Consider the following 17,350-nt stretch of genomic DNA (forward strand, 5'->3'; position numbering starts at 1 on the left):
TCGCCTCTGACAGCCAGTGGAGAACAGTTAAGACTTGGCTGTTGAGTTTCCACTCCTCCTTCAGTGACAAGGGTGCCAGGAATTCACCCACGAATCACTTAGGGTCACTCCCTGAGAAAGGGCTGTCATCTCTGAAATATCGCCTGGTACCCTCCTTGAGAGAATGAGCAAGTATGATATTGAAGCACAGGAAATGGCCACGATCTGACTTTTTTTTTTTTGGTGGTACGTGGGCCTTTCACTGTTGTGGCCTCTCCCGTTGCAGAGCACAGGCTCCGGACATGCAGGCTTAGCAGCCATGGCTCACGGGCCCAGCCGCTCCGCGGCATGTGGGATCTTCCCAGACCTGGGCACGAACCGGTGTCCCCTGCATCGGCAGGCGGACTCTCAACCACTTGCGCCACCAGGGAAGCCCTATCTGACATTTTTTTAACCTACAAAAACAGTAATTTCCTCTGGTGCAACCTAATGGCTTCATTAACTGGGGAAAGGTTGTATGATAAGATCCATTTTGTTCTGAGGGTTTAAAAGGCAAGGGCAGCAGCAGCATAGCACAGGGACATCAGCTCGGTGCTTTGTGATGACCTAGAGGGGTGGGACAGGGAGGGTGGGAGGGAGGCTCAAGGGGGAGGGGATATGGGGATACATGCATGCATATGGCTGATTCAGTTTGGTGTACAACAGAATCTAACACAGTATTGTGAAGCAATTATACTCCAATAAAGATCTGTTGAAAAAAAAAAAAAAAGGCAAGGGCTGTTGGTATCCAAGGAGGGAAAGGCTCCGGGAGACTGGACAGTGGAGCTGGAACCAGTCCAGTCGCAAGTTTCCAGGGCAGCTGTGCTCGAGGGTGGACATCGCTGAGCAGTGAGAGGTGCAAACTCGGGCGAAGCTTGTCAGAGGAGGGCGGGGTGATACTCTCGCAGGAGCCCAGGGACTTACGCAGGGTGGGGCACCGGGAAGGCGGGGCACCTGGGAGGCACTGCTCAGCCTCTGCACGGGTTTGGCCAATGCAGGGCTAAGTTACAACAGCGACACCGTGTGGCAACTGGAAAGCAAAGCAGCTAAACTGAGGGGACTCCCTACTGGATGAAGAGCTAACCTCTTTGGGGATGTACGAAGCCTGTTCTTGTGTATTCAGAGGGAAGAGGAGCTTCCAGGGGGAAACGATGGACTTTTCCCCACTAGGGCTTTGATGGCATAGTGCTCCAAGCCTCGGTTTCCTCCTCTGGAGAGTAGAGATCACACCTGCGCAGAGGGACAATCTTTGGCAGTATGAACACGTGCCTTTCTCCTTATATGCTTCCCTTGCCTCCCGGTCCAGCAGGCCCACTGCAGGCCTTTCTGTGTTCTCTCTCTGGAGCTTTTCCAAGTAGAAAACAGAAACAGTTTGAGGGCAATGGGTCTTTCCATCTTTTGTAAAAATATGTAGTACGTCCTTTGAAGAGAAAATGCTAGCTATCCGTTGAGGCAAAAGGAGGCCACAAGCGCATTTTAGGATGATGAGGAGAGAGCATGGAAGGGTCCTAGGAAGTAGGGAACGTCCGGGACTCCCTCCCTGCTTCCTGAGCGCGTGCTCAGGCTCACGGGGGAGATGATCCCAGAGGACTGAAGGGAATGACCATGGGCTCCCAGCCTCACCAAAGACCCCATGTGCCAAGTGTATCGTGAAAGCAGCACAGTCATAGGGCCGGAGAGACAGTGTGGCCTGAGACGTGCACATCTCAGTGGTGATGGGGTGACGAGGGGACAGATGATGGCCTCGATACACCAGGTCAGGAGAGGGGTTCCCAAGGAGGGCTGACATGGGCATTCCCGCCAGCCTGGCCAAGTAAGGACTCAGAATCAGAAATAAATTATTTAAAGAAAATAAAATTTTATTTTGCAGGCATAGAGCATTTGGCATAGTTTCTAGTGCCTGTCTGCAAAATAAACGTCAAATCCTAATCAAATGCTATCATTGTTGTGGATGCCAAGGGTGGCATGCCCCACTGAAATAGCACACAGGGGACCCCATGCTCGCTCTCTCTTCCTGTAAACATCCTGACTCCCTGGCCTCCTCTTGCTAGTTTCTGAGTTAGTTAGTGCAGGGCCTTGCACAACAGACATGGGCACATTTACGGAGGAGAATCATGTTTTTAACTGTGAACAGGAAGTTGCTTTTTTGAACTTGCTCTTAGAAGGCACCTCATTTGCCTGCCAATGAGAGACAATTCTTCTTCAAGGGAAAGATAATTGATTTAAGCTGAGGAACAAGAAACGAAAGAATTTTGATCTGCTGTTACTCCCCAGGCCAGCTGGGACACCGGCCCCAAGTAATTCCCAAACCTGTCCAGGAATCCCAGAACCTCACAAGGATGGGGATGGAAGAGCTGGACCTTGGGTCTCAGCCAGCAGTGACTTCGCTTGTGTAGGATTCCAGATCATTAGATTCATATCACCGGGAGCCAGTTTAGACTGTCATCCAGTCTAGTTAGAGCCAAATATTAAACCCTTTGTCCTGCTACCCTGATAGAAAAGTTCATGAAGGTGGAGCAGCCATGGGGTTCTGGGAGGGAAAGGAAGCTCCCATTTTACAAAGAATTGAGATCAAAGGTGCCATTCAAGGCATAGTCTGTGCCTCTCTCCACAAAAAAGAATCCTCTGCCCCGCAGGATCAGCATTGCCCTAAAGAAATCCAGTGTTCATGCCAAGAGGTTCAAAGAGCCTCTCCTCTGGAAACCGCATTAACTGAAGACCCCCCCCCCCAGAAAATGACACCAGCCGGCGTGGAAATTCCTGCCACCAGGGGCCGCTCTTACTCACCCATGACCCTCAAAGCAAAAAATATTGCTTAAACTCTTGACGTGAAAAGTGATTGCAAAGCGTTTGAGACCTGAAGTCAATGATGGGGGATTTGGGGGGCGGGGTGTGTACCACTCAATTTTGCATTTTTGCTCCTTGAAGCTTTTGTTCATTTGTTCCTTTAAGGCCTGTAACTACAGCCTCCCAGACGCTGGGCTTCAATTTATTTGTTCAGGAGGGTTTTTCTGACCAGATCATGTGCTGAACCCACAGGCAATTATTAATTGACACCAGTGTTCCTGACCAGTGTCCGTTCTGGGGACAGAATGTTCACTTCTGCTCACCCTCTGCTCGTGACTGACCCCAAAACTGTGGCTGCTGAACACTACTTGGGGAGAGTCGATTGGATTCCTTCCCAGTAGCCCTAGCGGGGAAATCAGGACCTGACTGCGGGTCAAAACGAGGGACTACTGACCAGTGGGCCGTACCTGCACTGGCCACGTTCCACTGTGGCGGTGTGGCCTTGTTGATTTCTGAAATTCATGCACAGTCTCCCTGAGACTCAGCGATTGTTCTTTGAATCCTCTGTCTCACCCTCTGGTGCCCACCTCGGCTTCCGCGCTAGAATACAGACCCCAACTTTGCCACAGATTAGTCACCCCTGTTAAGCCCCTTGGCAGCCTTGATCTTGTTTATTGTAAATTCTGACAATGAGGATAAAAGACCTGGCGTGCTGTGGAATGGAAGCCTATCATTACTAATTTCATCCCTGGGCAGGAAAACATTACTTTTCCCATCATGCATCTAGGCAGTCACAAAGAGGTCTAGGAACCACAGCCTGGAGCACCTCACCACCAAGGACCACATCATGGATTTTAGGGTAAATTTTCCAAAGTAAATAGAGCAAAACAAACTCTGAACAGGCAGTGAGTTGGCCATGCCTTGGGCTGGGTCAGTCCTCCAGACCTGGTCCTACCTGGGCAGATCTCTGCGGTCATTGCTTCTGGGCTTCTCCTCCGGCTTCGTTTCTGCACTCTGACCATTCCCAGGCCGTTCCACGGATCCTGGACTCCGAGCCAAGGAAGTCCTCTGAGCGACAAGAAAGAGAAATTGGAAAGGAAATCAAACAAGAGTCTTTGAAAACACAGAGACTTTATCAATGGTCCACTGACCACAACATTCCAAGGGCCAGGTTTCTGGTGTGCTTTACCGCCCATCTGAGCACCAACTCTGTGCCAGGCGCTGAGCAAGGCTTTGGGGATACACGGTGGGCAAAGCGACCGTGGCCCCTGCTCCCACCCAATGGAGGAGAAACACAGTAAACCAGAGACTTCCAGCTGAGTAGGTTAACTGTTTTAGTAAGAAACTGAGACTAGGAAACACATTATACTTTGGGGGTCGTCTGCTCCCTGAAGAAAGTGGGATATTGAATCTGAGATCTTCAAGTGTCTCGTCTGGGGCACTGCCTAGATGAAAACACACTTCCTTCCCCTGCCTCATGGTTTTGCACACCAGAATTCAGCTGGAAACCTGAAAAAAAAAAAAAAAAAACTGAAGGAAGAAAATGAGGGACCCTGGGAACCTTAGGGCCCCTCACTGAGGTCCTGACCATTCTGAGAGTTGGTCGTCTTTTCTTAAACCCTCGCAATAAGCTTGTCTGCTGTTCAGTTGATTTTTAAAGTCAAGATGCAAACATTTAGAGCACAGTCAAAACTTCAAATCACAGGACAGAAAGAGATGAGATGTTTTTAAAACTCAATTTAAATTGTGCTCATTTAAGTCAGATACAAATATCAGAAATGGGGAAAGGACTTTTAGGAACCCCCAGAAGTATTCCCCAAAGCAGTGGTTGTCTTTTTTTTTTTTTTTTTTTTTTTGCGGTACGTGGGCCTCTCACTGCTGTGGTCTCTTCAGTTGCGGAGCACAGGCTCCGGACGCGCAGGCTCAGCGGCCATGGCTCACGGGCCCAGCCGCTCCGCGGCATGTGGGATCCCCCTGGACCAGGGCACCAACCCATGTCCCCTGCATCTGCAGGCGGACTCCCAACCACTGCGCCACCAGGGAAGCCCCGCAGTTGTCTTTTATTTGTCTTCCCAGCAGTGTTCCTGAACCCCCCTCCCTGAAACAACACACACATCTTCGGGGCCAGATCTGCCTTCTTCTAGAGACCTGTTCCATGCATACCCTCCGTCCCTGAGGTTCTCACGGAAACGCCAGCCTACTGCTCCACACCCCTGCCTATCGGGATGCACACAAGACTCAAATTAAGAACAGGCCCTTCCTCAGGACTCCCAAAGAACAAGAGGGACGGAAATCTGGTGGCTGGTTCTGTAGAATATGAATGCAAGGGTTACCGGCAGTCTGTCCCTAGCCATTGTGGAGGCCGGCAGCCTGTAGCAGGAAAGCAGAGCCAGCAGGTAGAGAAAAGCCGAGATGAGATGCTTCCCACCTGGTGCATTTCTCTGAACAGCTGACTGTTTGTGTTCACCCAGCTGTGTCCAGAGGGAAGATATAAAAGATGCTTCAGCTCTCAGGGACCCATATATTCCAGTGCTAACAGGAATACCACAATTAGAAAAATCTTCATTCACTTTTGCTGAGACAGAATGGGGGGAAAATAATAACACAACAATAATAATAGCATCTGTTTACTGAGCATGTACCAGGCGCTGGGCCAGGAGCCTTCTATTCAATCTTCACCACAACCTGATGAGGAAGATGCTATTTGTGTCCCTGTTTTAGAGCAGAGGCTTTGAGAGGTTAAGTATTTGGCCAAGATCACACAGCAGTGGAGTCTGGATGGACCTAATTCTCTCTGAGCCCAAAGCCAAGGAAAGGCATCTCTATTCTATGCCTTCAATGGAGGCAAACAACTGGGGTTGATTCCTCACCAAAGCGGGGCCTGCGGACCCCAGGCTGGCTTGATCTCCATGCTGGCTGAACCCTTCCCTGTAACGAGCGCTGCTGCCCTGTCCTGTGGGCCTCAGTCTCCTGATCTGTGACTCCAGGACAGCAATTATCCTCTAGGGCAGTATCAAGACAGTACAAACTTCAAATCACGGTAAATTCAAACTCCAAGTGTTCCTGACTCTTCTGAGGAAGGTTCTTTATCTGTACAATATTACTACCTTGGGGTTCATGGTTTACAATTTTTACTTTGATAACTCCAGAATCACAGCACAGAGTGAGTGACATTTTCATATCAGGGTCCTGAATTTTTAAAATTGTAACCCAGTTCCTACTTGTCTGACTGTCATGCAGGCCTCAGCTCCAAATACCTTCCGCAGCCAGGCTTCCCTTTCAATCACCCCGTTACCTGCAAATAATTTAACAGATAAATCTCCTGCTCTTTATTCCACGATCAAGGTGAAGAAATTCTGGAAACACACTGACATGTCTAACAGCTCAGACAGATGCAAACAACAGATGGAATAGGGGGGCAGATCTTTGCTCTGACTAAAGGGGGGAGGGAACCATGTGCTGAACTTCCTCAGGCAAAGGAAGTATAACAAGGGCTCAGATTTGTCTTTGAAGAACGAAATAGGATAGACCTTTCTCACTTTTCAGGGCCACCTCTCCTTCTAATAAAGAGCTAATCTGCAGTTCTCTCCAGCAAAAACATCCCTGGATGGAGTCAAAATAAAGGCAATAGCACTACCCATGGGAATGGCACGCTGCACTTTGCAAAGTTATTTCACATCCTCTGAGTCTTACAAAATCCCTGTGTGCTAGACAGGCAGGTAAAATAATGCTTTCCATTTTTTCAGATGAGAAACAGAAGGTTAAGTGGCTTGGCCAGGTCTCCGGCCTTGAAGTCCAATACTCTTTGCATAGTAATAATGACACCCAACGCCTACATAGTACATTTTCTGGTATAACAATAGTAGCAAACTTATCACTGTAAACACTTTCTATGTGCCACGTACAGGTAACCGCTGCTTTTCATGTTTGCTTTATGTAATTTTTTTATTACAAAAGACCTGTACCTGTTTTCGCTAACCAAAAGAGATCCCAAGAGGATTTTTGCTTTTATGAAAAGAGGCAAAAAGCAAAAACAGCATTCAGTGTTTGTTTTGCAGCAAAGCCGGTATGGAGGCAGCGAGAACCCCCAGCAGCAGCAAGAGGGGCCCCGCCAAGCTCCTTCCCCAGGAACCACACTCAGCATCACAGCATCAAGTCACCATAGCTTTGAAATGTGCCTGTGAGCGTCTGTGCTTTATTCAATTTATTCTGTGCATCCATTAGCAAGAAATGTCCTAAGGTAATCGCTTCTTTGCTTTAAGCCATTTGAGCTTACAAAAGGTTTCCTAAGAATGCTCTACTTTCAGATAGCAGGTAGCCGGGGAAATCTGTACTGTTCTTTTAAGTGTTTAACATATTTCTAAACTCCTTCAATTCTTACAACAATCCTATTTTACTGATAAGATCACAGCACAGAGAGGTTAAGCCACTTGCCCGAAATCACACAGCTTGGAAGTGGTGAAGCCAGGACTTGGACCCAGACGGTTTGGCTCTAGAATCTGTGCCCTTGACCCCTCCCTACTTTATGCTGCCTCACCAAGCAGTGGAAATAGTTGCCTGTGATTCCTGCCATCTTCCTGCCATGCTCAGAGGAACTAAAACAACTGGACGTTTATGAACAATGTGATACAGAGGCCTAGAGTCAATGCCTAGAATAGCCCTGGCACAGACAGGCATTCTAGAAATACTTGTTGAATGTATGAAAAGTAGATTATTCCCGTTTACTCTGGTAGCCACTCCTGCAAATCGAGGGAAGCACACTCAGTCCTTGGAGCTCTTGCTTCTGCCACATTTCCTACAGTGTCTTAGAGTCCACCCCGCACCCCCCCCACCCCCCACCCCAAACCCCCACCCCCACCCCCCCAGCCCCCACCCCCAACCCACCCCCCCACCCCCCACCCCCACCCCCCACCCCACCCCCACCCCCCACCCCCACCCCCACACCCCCCCACCCCACCCCCACCCCACACCCCACCCCCCACACCCCACCCCCACCCCCCACACCCCACCCCACCCACCCCCCACACCCCCCCACACACCCCCCACCCCACCCCCACCCCCCACCCCCCACCCCACCCCCCCACCCCCCCCACCCCCCCCACCCCTCCCACCCAGCCAACCCCTGTCCAGTTTCCCCATCCTAGCAACAGTACTAAGCCCTGTTGTTTACAGGATCCCAAGGGGTCTGCTGTGTCAACAGGTGTCACTACAAATAGCGTACATTTCTAAAGTTACCCCTTGCACTGCTAAATAGCAGCCTGGAAAAAAAAATCGGCAGTCCTCCACGTGACAAACTGACTCTTCAAACCGCTTCTTCAAATCTTTCCTTTGCTGCCACTGCTTGAGTAAACAAACAGTCTTTCTTTGGCTCAGGAATACTCCAGAGCTCTGGGTTTATTTTAAAGCAATTTTCAAACAGTTGCAGCAACTTTCCAGTCCTGGAAAATACACTTTATCAAGAGCTACAGTGTTTCCTCATTAAAAAAGAAAAATTCCCCAGACCTTACCTCTTAAATGCGCCCCACCTCTCTAGACCACTGCTTACTGGTCATGCCAATAAAGAGATTTAATGAACATGGTTAGATCAGGCCCAGAATGTCTTGCCAAGTCGCCCACTCTTGGAATGAGCTTCTTGGGAGCAGTGTGACTGCAGGTGAATGATGGGAAGTAGACCAAAGGTCATCCCCATGGCATTAGGAGTCGGATTTCAGAAACAACTACCAGGCTGCCAAACATGGAGGACGAACACATGCTCTGTGCTCGGGCCAGTGGGCTGCCCACCCTCCCTGCCAAGGGAAGGCAAATGCTTAGGCCAGTTCTGCTAGATCATCCCAAACATTTCTTCACCTCCCGAGCTCTCCTCACAGGCGCTTTGTCAGGCCAAGAAGGGGGAGGCTCCAAGGTGGAATTTTAGGCTTCCCCAAATGGAACGGTTTCTCACGTAACGTGGTATGACGTGGTAGGAAAAATGAACAAGCTTTGGAGTCAGTGAGAGCTGGGTTTGAAGCCCCACTCTTCCTTTAGAAGATGGAGAAAATAAGAGAATTGAGTTTGCACTGGGGTTTGGGTGATGCTGCCTCATGTTCAGGAAGGGCTTGGTCTAGGCTTTAGGTTGACACAGAAGATTTTAAAAGACATGGTATAAGATACTAACTTTAGGGGAAGCTGGGGGAGGAGTAGGGGAATTCTCTGGACTATCTTTGCAACTTTTCTATAAATCTGAAAATATTCCCAAATAAAAGGTTTAATTAGAATAAAAGAGTCATGGTTCCTACCCTCATGGAACTTAGAGTTTAGTGAATGAATGAGAGATAACGTTCAATAAATGATATCTACCTTCCCTTCCTCAAAAGCATCGGCATTGAAAGTGGTAGGAATTACCCTCAAAGGACCCAGGAACCTCAGAGATGCCAGAGTTGACATGTTCTGACGTCTGGAGTTTGTGGGGAAAGGAAAACCTCTGAGACTTCAAAACCACTCTTAATATTAACATCCTGTATGTATTTAATATTTTAGAAGCAATATGGTTTAAAGAGGGCTGGATAAGTTCAGAAAACCCAAATCATTTCACCTTTTGGAGCCTACTTATTTATTTTTTCTTTCTTTTTTTTTGTTTTTGTTTTCTTTTGGCCGCGCCTCGTATCTTGCGGGATCTCAGTTCCCTGACCAGGGATTGAACCCAGACCACAGCCGTGAAAGCGCCAAGTACCAACTACTGGACCACCAGGGAATTCCTGGAGCCTATTTCTTTGTCTATAAAATGGGGACCCCAACCCCTGGCCTGCCTGCCTCAGTGGGCGATTAAAGCAATTTGTCAATATGGCAAAAAACTGTCCAAATGGAGCAGAGTCTCTGTTCAAAGAGTACGGGTTGTCAGGACGGCCTGTAACATCCTGTGATTTCTTTTACTTGATTGCTCTTGAAATGCAGATATAAACCTTATTTTTTGCTCCTGTAGAATTTTTCTACAACTATTCATTTTCATGCTAAAGCAGCATGAGGCTTGATTCAAGAATAAGGGCGCAGGAAGAGGGAGGGGATATGGGGATATAGGTATACGTATAGCTGATTCACTTTGTTATACAGCAGAAACTAACACAACATTGTAAAGCAATTATAGTCCAATAAAGATGTTAAAAAAAGGAAAAAGAATAAGGGTGCAGGAAGCTAGGTGTAGTGGGTTCAAAGCCAAGCTTTAGTGTTTATTCAGCCATTAGCCTTCTAGTATCATATCTGGAAAATGGGGAATCATATTTACAAGGTTGATTTGAAGGTTAAATAAAATAATACCTGTGAAGCACAAAACACAAGGCTAGATCACAGTGTACACTCACGTATTCTAGTTATTATGATGATAGAGAAGAAACCGATTCGAAACTCCTTAACCAAGAGCCCCAGTGCCCATCTCAGCTTAAAGCTAACATAGTTAATCAGATTCTTCAGAAGATGCGTCTGGCCAGACGTGGAGCCAGGCAGTTCACAAACTTCGATAATCACTCCAGCGAAAATTAGCATCAACCCTCCGGGCTGCGCCATCAGACGTCATAATAAAAGAGCTCTCCCCACTGTCATCAGCATTGAGTTCATGCTGTTTAATTGTCTTTGTTCAATTTCTTTCTCATTAAATACAGTTAAATCATCCCAGGTGCCCACCTACTGCCTGTAGAATATTAGAGGATGCTGTTTCTGCCGGCACTGGTCTGAGGCTGTCGTAATGCTGAGTTCCTCGGGTTCCTCAGGAAATAGAGAAACACCGCCAAGCTGAACTTGGGACCCCAAGCATCTGTAGATTTAAACAACCTATGCACATATTTAGGGGACGTTTATCTAGAAGCAAAATGAAATCACACAGTGCCTAAGGTTTTCTACAGACCTCAGCCTGCAGAAACATGCCCAGGGACGGCTCACTCAGAACAGATTCCCTTGTCCTCCTGGTCCTCTGTCTCTTGGATGTCAGAGAAGTCCACAGTCTGAAACCACAGTGCTGAGGTCGCCTTCAGGGACGAACCTCAGGCCCAGCTCTCTCTTTAACACTGAGCCGGAACCAGAAAGACCTGCCCTGATGAGGTCCGAGCTGCAGGGAGCGCCGCACCCAGTGACCTGCCCTCAGTCATCTGGTTCTCCCTCTGGTTTCCTGCTCGTCCTTCAGCTCCCCCAAAGCGCCTTCTCGGACACCCAGTGCTACGTCAGATGTCTTTGCGTCTGTCTTCTTGCTTCACAGCATTGACCACACTTTCAATAGTTGAAAATCCTCCCCGCCCCACCCCGGGACTCAAACTACAGAAACATCAAGACAATGGAATTGCTTTAAAAGAGTTTTTTTTAATGATCATGTATTTTAAAGTCAGGCCATTATAGTAATAGGATTGACTGTCTTTCTTTCCCTCTCCACACTGTCAGAGCCGTAAACGGGTATCATGACAACCCAATGGCCAAGGGGAAGTTCAGAGGTGGTAAAGCGGCCACCGAAGGATAGGTGTTGCCCTTGTGCTCTGGAATCCATGTGCTCAGAGCTCAGGTGCCCTCTGGACGGCTACCCAGAACTGAGCACTCAGGCAAGAACACTGAACCACTGTCATGCCCACTTTCAGGATGGGGATGTGGGCTGACACGTCCCTTATTTCACCATAAATCCATGCAAGTCACGATGCATGAAACCCCAGAAAGGGCTCATGAAACCTCTCATTACTATGTCACCTCCACCTCTGTTCCAAAGAGGGCACACAAGCTAGGACCCTGACACTCCCAGAGACAGCTCAGGCTCCCCTTGGCTCAGTGCTCGTCTACTGACCTCTCACTGGACTGTGCCCTCCCATGCCCAAGCCAGTCACCCTCCACAGCCTTGGTTACACATAAGACTTTCTTCTCATTTGCAGCCGACATATATGATGCCTTCAGGAAGAGAAATCACCAGGAAGGAAAGGCCTGGGGTTTGGCTGTAAGTCACCACTGTGCATTCTAGTAACTGAGGCTGCTCTGTGCTCCCTGAGAGAAGCCTGCCTGCCAGGAGACCTCAGTGAGTCAGTCAGTGGAGGGAAGCAGCAGGAGTAACAAGTAGGACCCAGCATGCAGCAACAGGCATCCACGAGGGGGTGGGTCTGAGGTCAAAAGGCCTCAGTCGCTAAGGGACCTTCAATAAATGGATGGAGTTGGTCCAGCCTGCGTGTGTGAATTTCCCCCTCAATGACTCCTCTTCCCTTGGCAATACAGACAAGAAACCAAGGCCACGCCACTAAATTTCCGTTTAAATAGAGTTTGCTCTGATGAAAGTAGAAATAACTGTGACTTGTCAGCAGGATCCAGATATAGGACTATTGTGATGTTAGTAAACTTGACTTCTTAAGGTAAAATTGGTCATTAATTAATTCGACAAATCAGTTGCTGCCAAAAAATTTCAAAAGCAAAAATCATTAAAGCTAATTTGCTGGCCCACTGCCAAGAGACTATGATGAGAGGTCCTACCATGCCTCGTACCCTGGTTTCAGGGCCCAGTCTCCCCAAGTACCTGTTATCCCCCCAACTTCCATGCTTAGTACACCCCCTTCCTCATCTGACCTCATTTCCACCCCCGCACACATGCACTCCTTTCTCTGCATCCTTATCAGCCATGGGAAGAGAGCTCCCTCAGCTCCTCCCCCTCCCCCCCTCGATTCTGAGGGGTATCAGCTTCTGTCTTCCCTCCCCCAGTCCACAGTGGTGGAAATGTCTCTCCTCTAAGCCCACTTCTGCTCCAATCCCATTCCCTCGCAAACGTTCAAGGTCAGCCTTCCTTCAGTTGACCCTTCTCTCTTCCGTCTTCCAATGATTCCCTGCCTCTCTCCCTCAAGCCCATCACCATGCAGGCATCTAGTATCTTCAGTCTTTAATTAAAGCTTCCATGCAACTCTCTCCACTAGCTACTGTCCCAATATTCTGCTCCCTTTCTTAGGAAAACTTCTTGGATGATGTACACACCTCTCTCTACTTCCTTATCTCCATTTCCCTCATCATTCCTTCCCCATGCAACCCGCGTCACTGTTATTCCACTGCAACTGTGCTTGTCAGGGGCCTGCAGGGAAATATGAAGTTTTCCTGGTCACCAAAGGCTGCCATATTGTCACATCGGTGGACAGGTGTCTGCTCCTTATAGCCCAGGAGCATCTGATGCCACTGTACACTCTCTGTTTCTTGATACTCTCATGATCTCTTAGGTCCCTCATTTTCCCTTGTCTTCAGCCATCTCCAACTTCTTCAAAGATTTTCCCACACTTCCCCCTGGGCTTATGTCTAAATGTTGGAGCATCTCAGGAATTAGAACTGGGTCCCCTTTTCCAACTCTCTTACTCTCTCCCAGGTGGTCTCATCCAGTCACGTGGGTTTAAATACCTGTGCTGATGACTCAAATATACATCTCAAGCCCCACCTGTTGTGTATCTAAACACCTATTAGATGTCTCCATTGCAGCTCCCAATGGGCATTCAGATTTTATGGCCAAACCAGAACCTTTGATTCTCTCCCTTCCCCCTAAAATTTCCCCTCCTCCAATCCTCCCCATCTCAGGAAATGACATTCCCATCTACTCAGTGGCTCAGGCCCAACACCTAGGGTTCATTCTTGAGTCTGCTCTTTTCCCTACCACCAAATTCAATCCATCATTAAGCCTCTTCTCTCTGCCTTCAAAATATATCCCCAGTCCAGTAACCCCCTTCCCTGCCACCTCATTCCAAGCCATAATCATCTATCTTTTGACTTCTAAATAGCATCTTAACTAATGTCCCTCCTCTGCCTCTGCCCTCTGCCCCCTAAAGACTGTTCTCAACAAAGCAATCACAACCCCCTCAGTTCATATCATTCCTCTGCTGACAACTCTCCGGAGTACTTTCTCAGAGTAATCTAAGAAGCTGGCTTCTGGGCTATAGTCCTCAGTTTGGCTCAAATAAAACTCTTTTCTATTCTTATTATTGATTGTTTTGAGTATTTTCATCAACAGCACCAAGCAGACCTTCTGGCAGCCACCCTTGGGGTGGAGCCGCTCTTTCCTTAAGGCGAGGAACACATCGTGGGTGACTAACACTCCTCTTCCTCCTGGGTGTGCCAGGATTTCACAGCAAGTCACATTTTATTGCCTCACCCTGACCACACCCACAGCACACACCAACCTTGACGTTGTCTCCAGGAAACATCTCCATGAAAGGGATGCATAGCTCCCAATTTGCCCTCCTGTCCAGCCGACAGCAAACACTTTGAGCAGGGCTAAAACTAGGGGACTCACAGCCAGCTGTGTTATGCACAACGACACTGGCAGCACTTGGGGAATCAGTCTTCCTTACGACAGATCAGTTTTGCCCACTGGTGGCAACAGCGGGGGCGGGGGGTGGGCGCCATCCCATGCTCAGCTTCCGTCCAGGACAAAGGAAATCAAAGTAGAAATGTTTGGAAAGGTAAGTATTAGCAGCTGCGTTACCTTGAGCACATAAGCCTTATTCAGCATCTCAAAGCATATCAAACGAGCCAGGTCTTGGGTAGACACGCCAAAATGTTAGTTTTAAAAATCCAAACATATATTGAAGATTTCTACTGTGTTTTATCACTTATTTGAGGTGGCTGGGAGGAGGCGATGAGAGAAGGAGGAAGAGGAGAAAAACTAAAAATGCAAACGAACACAGCACACACGCCCAAAGCCTGCAACCATCTAGGAGGTAGGAAGGGGGCTGACAGCAAGCCACGCACAGCACGTCTCCCAGTACCTGCAGAGGTTCAGGGTTTGGAGGCCAAAGGATGATGTTATTCAAGCCGGAGTCCTCTTGCTGAAAGCAAAGTGTCTTGCTGTTAGGACAGGCCACAGTGAACTGTATCCCCCCCGAGTACCAGAGCGAGAGCCTAACCTGCTGGGGGTGCTCCTACCTCCCCCACGGCTACCCAGGGGAAATCAGACAACAGAGGGAGAGGAACCTGAAGCCCGAGGGTGTATGAAGGAGGCAAGGGCCTGGACTCAGCAGGCTTGTCTCTCATCCTTTGCACCAGTGACATGGCTGGTTCTCAACACCTGGTCCTTAATCTGTGAACAGAGGTTCATTCAGACCTGCACCTTTCCTTCCAAGAGTTCACTTGTAGGCAGGTTGCAGGCACCTCCAAGTGCATCTTCGCAGAGAAAAAGCTTCTGAGAGAGAGGGCTGGGAGCGTGGGTGGGATGGGGGAGGGGGTGGAGGCAGAGAAACTAGTTTGCAGGTGTCTGCAAGTGAGCCAGGTGTGGGGTAATAGGGTTGTGACAATGGGGATGTGGAGGAAAAAAGCTGTCAGAAAAAACTTCATGGATATGTGCTACATTTTTGTCTTTTGAGAAAATGCTCTAAAGCCATACTGATGGGACCGTCATCACCCAGGGCCCACCTTTCCCCTACAGGTATGGGGATGTGGCTCAGGCTGGCTAATCAAAGTGTCCCACATTTGGGGACACAGTGATTGATTCAAGAGAGGGCACATGACAGATCAGGGCCCATAAGATTCCTTAGAGAGAGCTAATCAGAGGCCGGGCCATTAGCTGGAAGAAGCGTGGAGCTGCCTGTGGGGCTGGGGCACCTCTCTAAGGACTAGGGTATCATGGAGGAAAGCAGAGTGACATCCAGGGAGGAGAGATCTCCAGCGTCATCTTTTGACCCTTTGGACTCAGTAACTTACTACAGCTAAACCCTCTCCGCGGACTTCTCAATTCTATAAACCAGACGAGCCCCTTCTCTGCTTGTGGCCATTGGAGATGGGCTTCTGTCTCTCACAACTGAAAACAGTCCTGATTAAACCGAAATTTGGAAAGTTAAATGGCCAGTCCATTAATCAATCAATCAATCATAGAGTGATTTATTAAATATGGAGAATGGGAATGGGTGGAGTTAGAGGTGACCCCCAGGTTTCTGTCTTGAATGGTAGGATAGGGCCTGGTACCCAAGAGGGGGAATACAGAAGGAGAGGATCAGTTGAGCTCAGGTTTGAAGAGCTCAGGGTGACTGCGGGTCATCCAGGCAGAGATATCCGGGAGACGGTGGAAAGACAGGTTTGGAGCCTCAGCCCCGTGGGGGACCCTGAGTCCTACAGCCAAACGTACTTGTGCTTCATTTCTATTTGTTTCTCCAAGGAAGGCAAACCTTGTTCTGATTCTGGAATCCTAAAGGCACCCCCGTGATGCCCCACTGGGTCATGTTTGGCTGAAGTTGGAGATGTGAAAAATTGTGGTCCGGGAAAACCTCTCCTGTCTGCTCCAGGAGTGGGGAGGGGCGGTCTGGGGAGGGAGGCTAGGGCTGGGAGCTGGCAGGAGATGAGAAATGGGCGTAAGGTATAGTAGGGCGAGAGTTTTTAAATCTTTAAGTATTTTTACCTTTCTAATCAATAAAGATCTGAGACACCAAAATATCCATTGCTTGAAAGGATATAGTGAGATGGGCTCTCATATCCTGATGAGAGACATACAAATTGTCATCACCTTTCTGAAATGCGTTTCGTATATAGATATAGATATATAGCAAGAGCCTTTCAAAAATACTTACCATCCATTTGATGTGCCAATTCGATTTCTGTGCATCTATCCTAAATAAACCGGCCTTCAATTCTGGACAGTGTGGTTTAGTATAGGTAATAGAGAGAAAATATAACCTACTTTATTGTCTGTATTCAGGTAGGAGTTCTCAACTTAGGGAAGATACAAAAAGCACTATCTATAAAAAGAAAAACTGATATATTGTACCTGGTAGAAACTTTTCTGTAAAAGACCCTGTTAAGAGGATGAAAAGACAAGCTACCAAAGGGAGAAAATACTTGCAGACCACAATTTGACAAAGGATTAGTATCTAGACTATATAAAAATTCTCAAGATCAACAGTAAGAAAAATCCAGTTAGAAAATGAGCAAAAGACACGCACAGATATTTCACCAAAGCGAATATACGGATGGCAATAAGCATGTGAAAGATGTTCAACATCATTAATCATCAGGGAAATGCAAACTAAAACCATAATGAGACGTCACAACACACACATCAGAATGGCAACACCAAATAGTGACAGTACCAAATGAGGACCAGAATGCAGAGAAGCTGGGTCCCTCATGCACTGCTGGTGGGAATGTAAAAGGGTACAGGGATTCTAGCAAACAGTCTGGCAGTTCTTATAAAACTACACATGCAACTACCATAAGATCCAGCAACTACACTCTTGGGCTTTATGTCAGAGAAATGAAAACTTATGTTCACAAAAAAACCTGTACACAAATGTCCATAACAGTTATATTTGTAATAGCCCCAAACTGGAAACAACCCAGATGTCCTTCACTGAGTGAATGGTTCAATGAACTGCAGTACATCTATGCTGGGGAACACTACTCAGCAATAGAAAGGAATGAACTATTGACACGTGCATCAATCTGGATGAATCTCGAGGAAATCATGCTGAGTGAGAAAAGCCAATTCCAGAAGGTCACCTACTGCACGATGGCATTTATATAACATGGTATAACATTCTCTATCTCATCTCTATGGTGATAGAGAACAAATTAGAAATTGCCAGGGGTTGGGAACGGG

The 17,350-nt window shown here is 47.9% G+C and overlaps 1 protein-coding gene across 15 annotated transcripts in view; it reads right to left on the reverse strand.

Annotated features, from left to right (window-relative positions):
- The window catches only part of TACC2 (transforming acidic coiled-coil containing protein 2), a 205,304-nt gene that overhangs the window by 161,614 nt on the left and 26,340 nt on the right, over positions 1-17,350 (reverse strand). For 14 of the 15 annotated variants that reach the window (XM_067709185.1, XM_067709184.1, XM_067709180.1 and 11 more), the window contains exons 3-4: positions 14,532-14,591; positions 3,761-3,873 (exon numbers count right to left, since the gene is read on the reverse strand). In XM_067709185.1, the coding sequence (XP_067565286.1) occupies positions 3,761-3,873; positions 14,532-14,591 (173 nt within the window). The remainder of the gene's footprint in view (positions 1-3,760; positions 3,874-14,531; positions 14,592-17,350) is intronic. The other variant, XM_067709176.1, reaches the window with a different exon arrangement.

This window comes from Pseudorca crassidens, chromosome 16, assembly GCF_039906515.1.
Source record: "Pseudorca crassidens isolate mPseCra1 chromosome 16, mPseCra1.hap1, whole genome shotgun sequence".
Classification (NCBI taxonomy): domain Eukaryota; kingdom Metazoa; phylum Chordata; class Mammalia; order Artiodactyla; family Delphinidae; genus Pseudorca; species Pseudorca crassidens.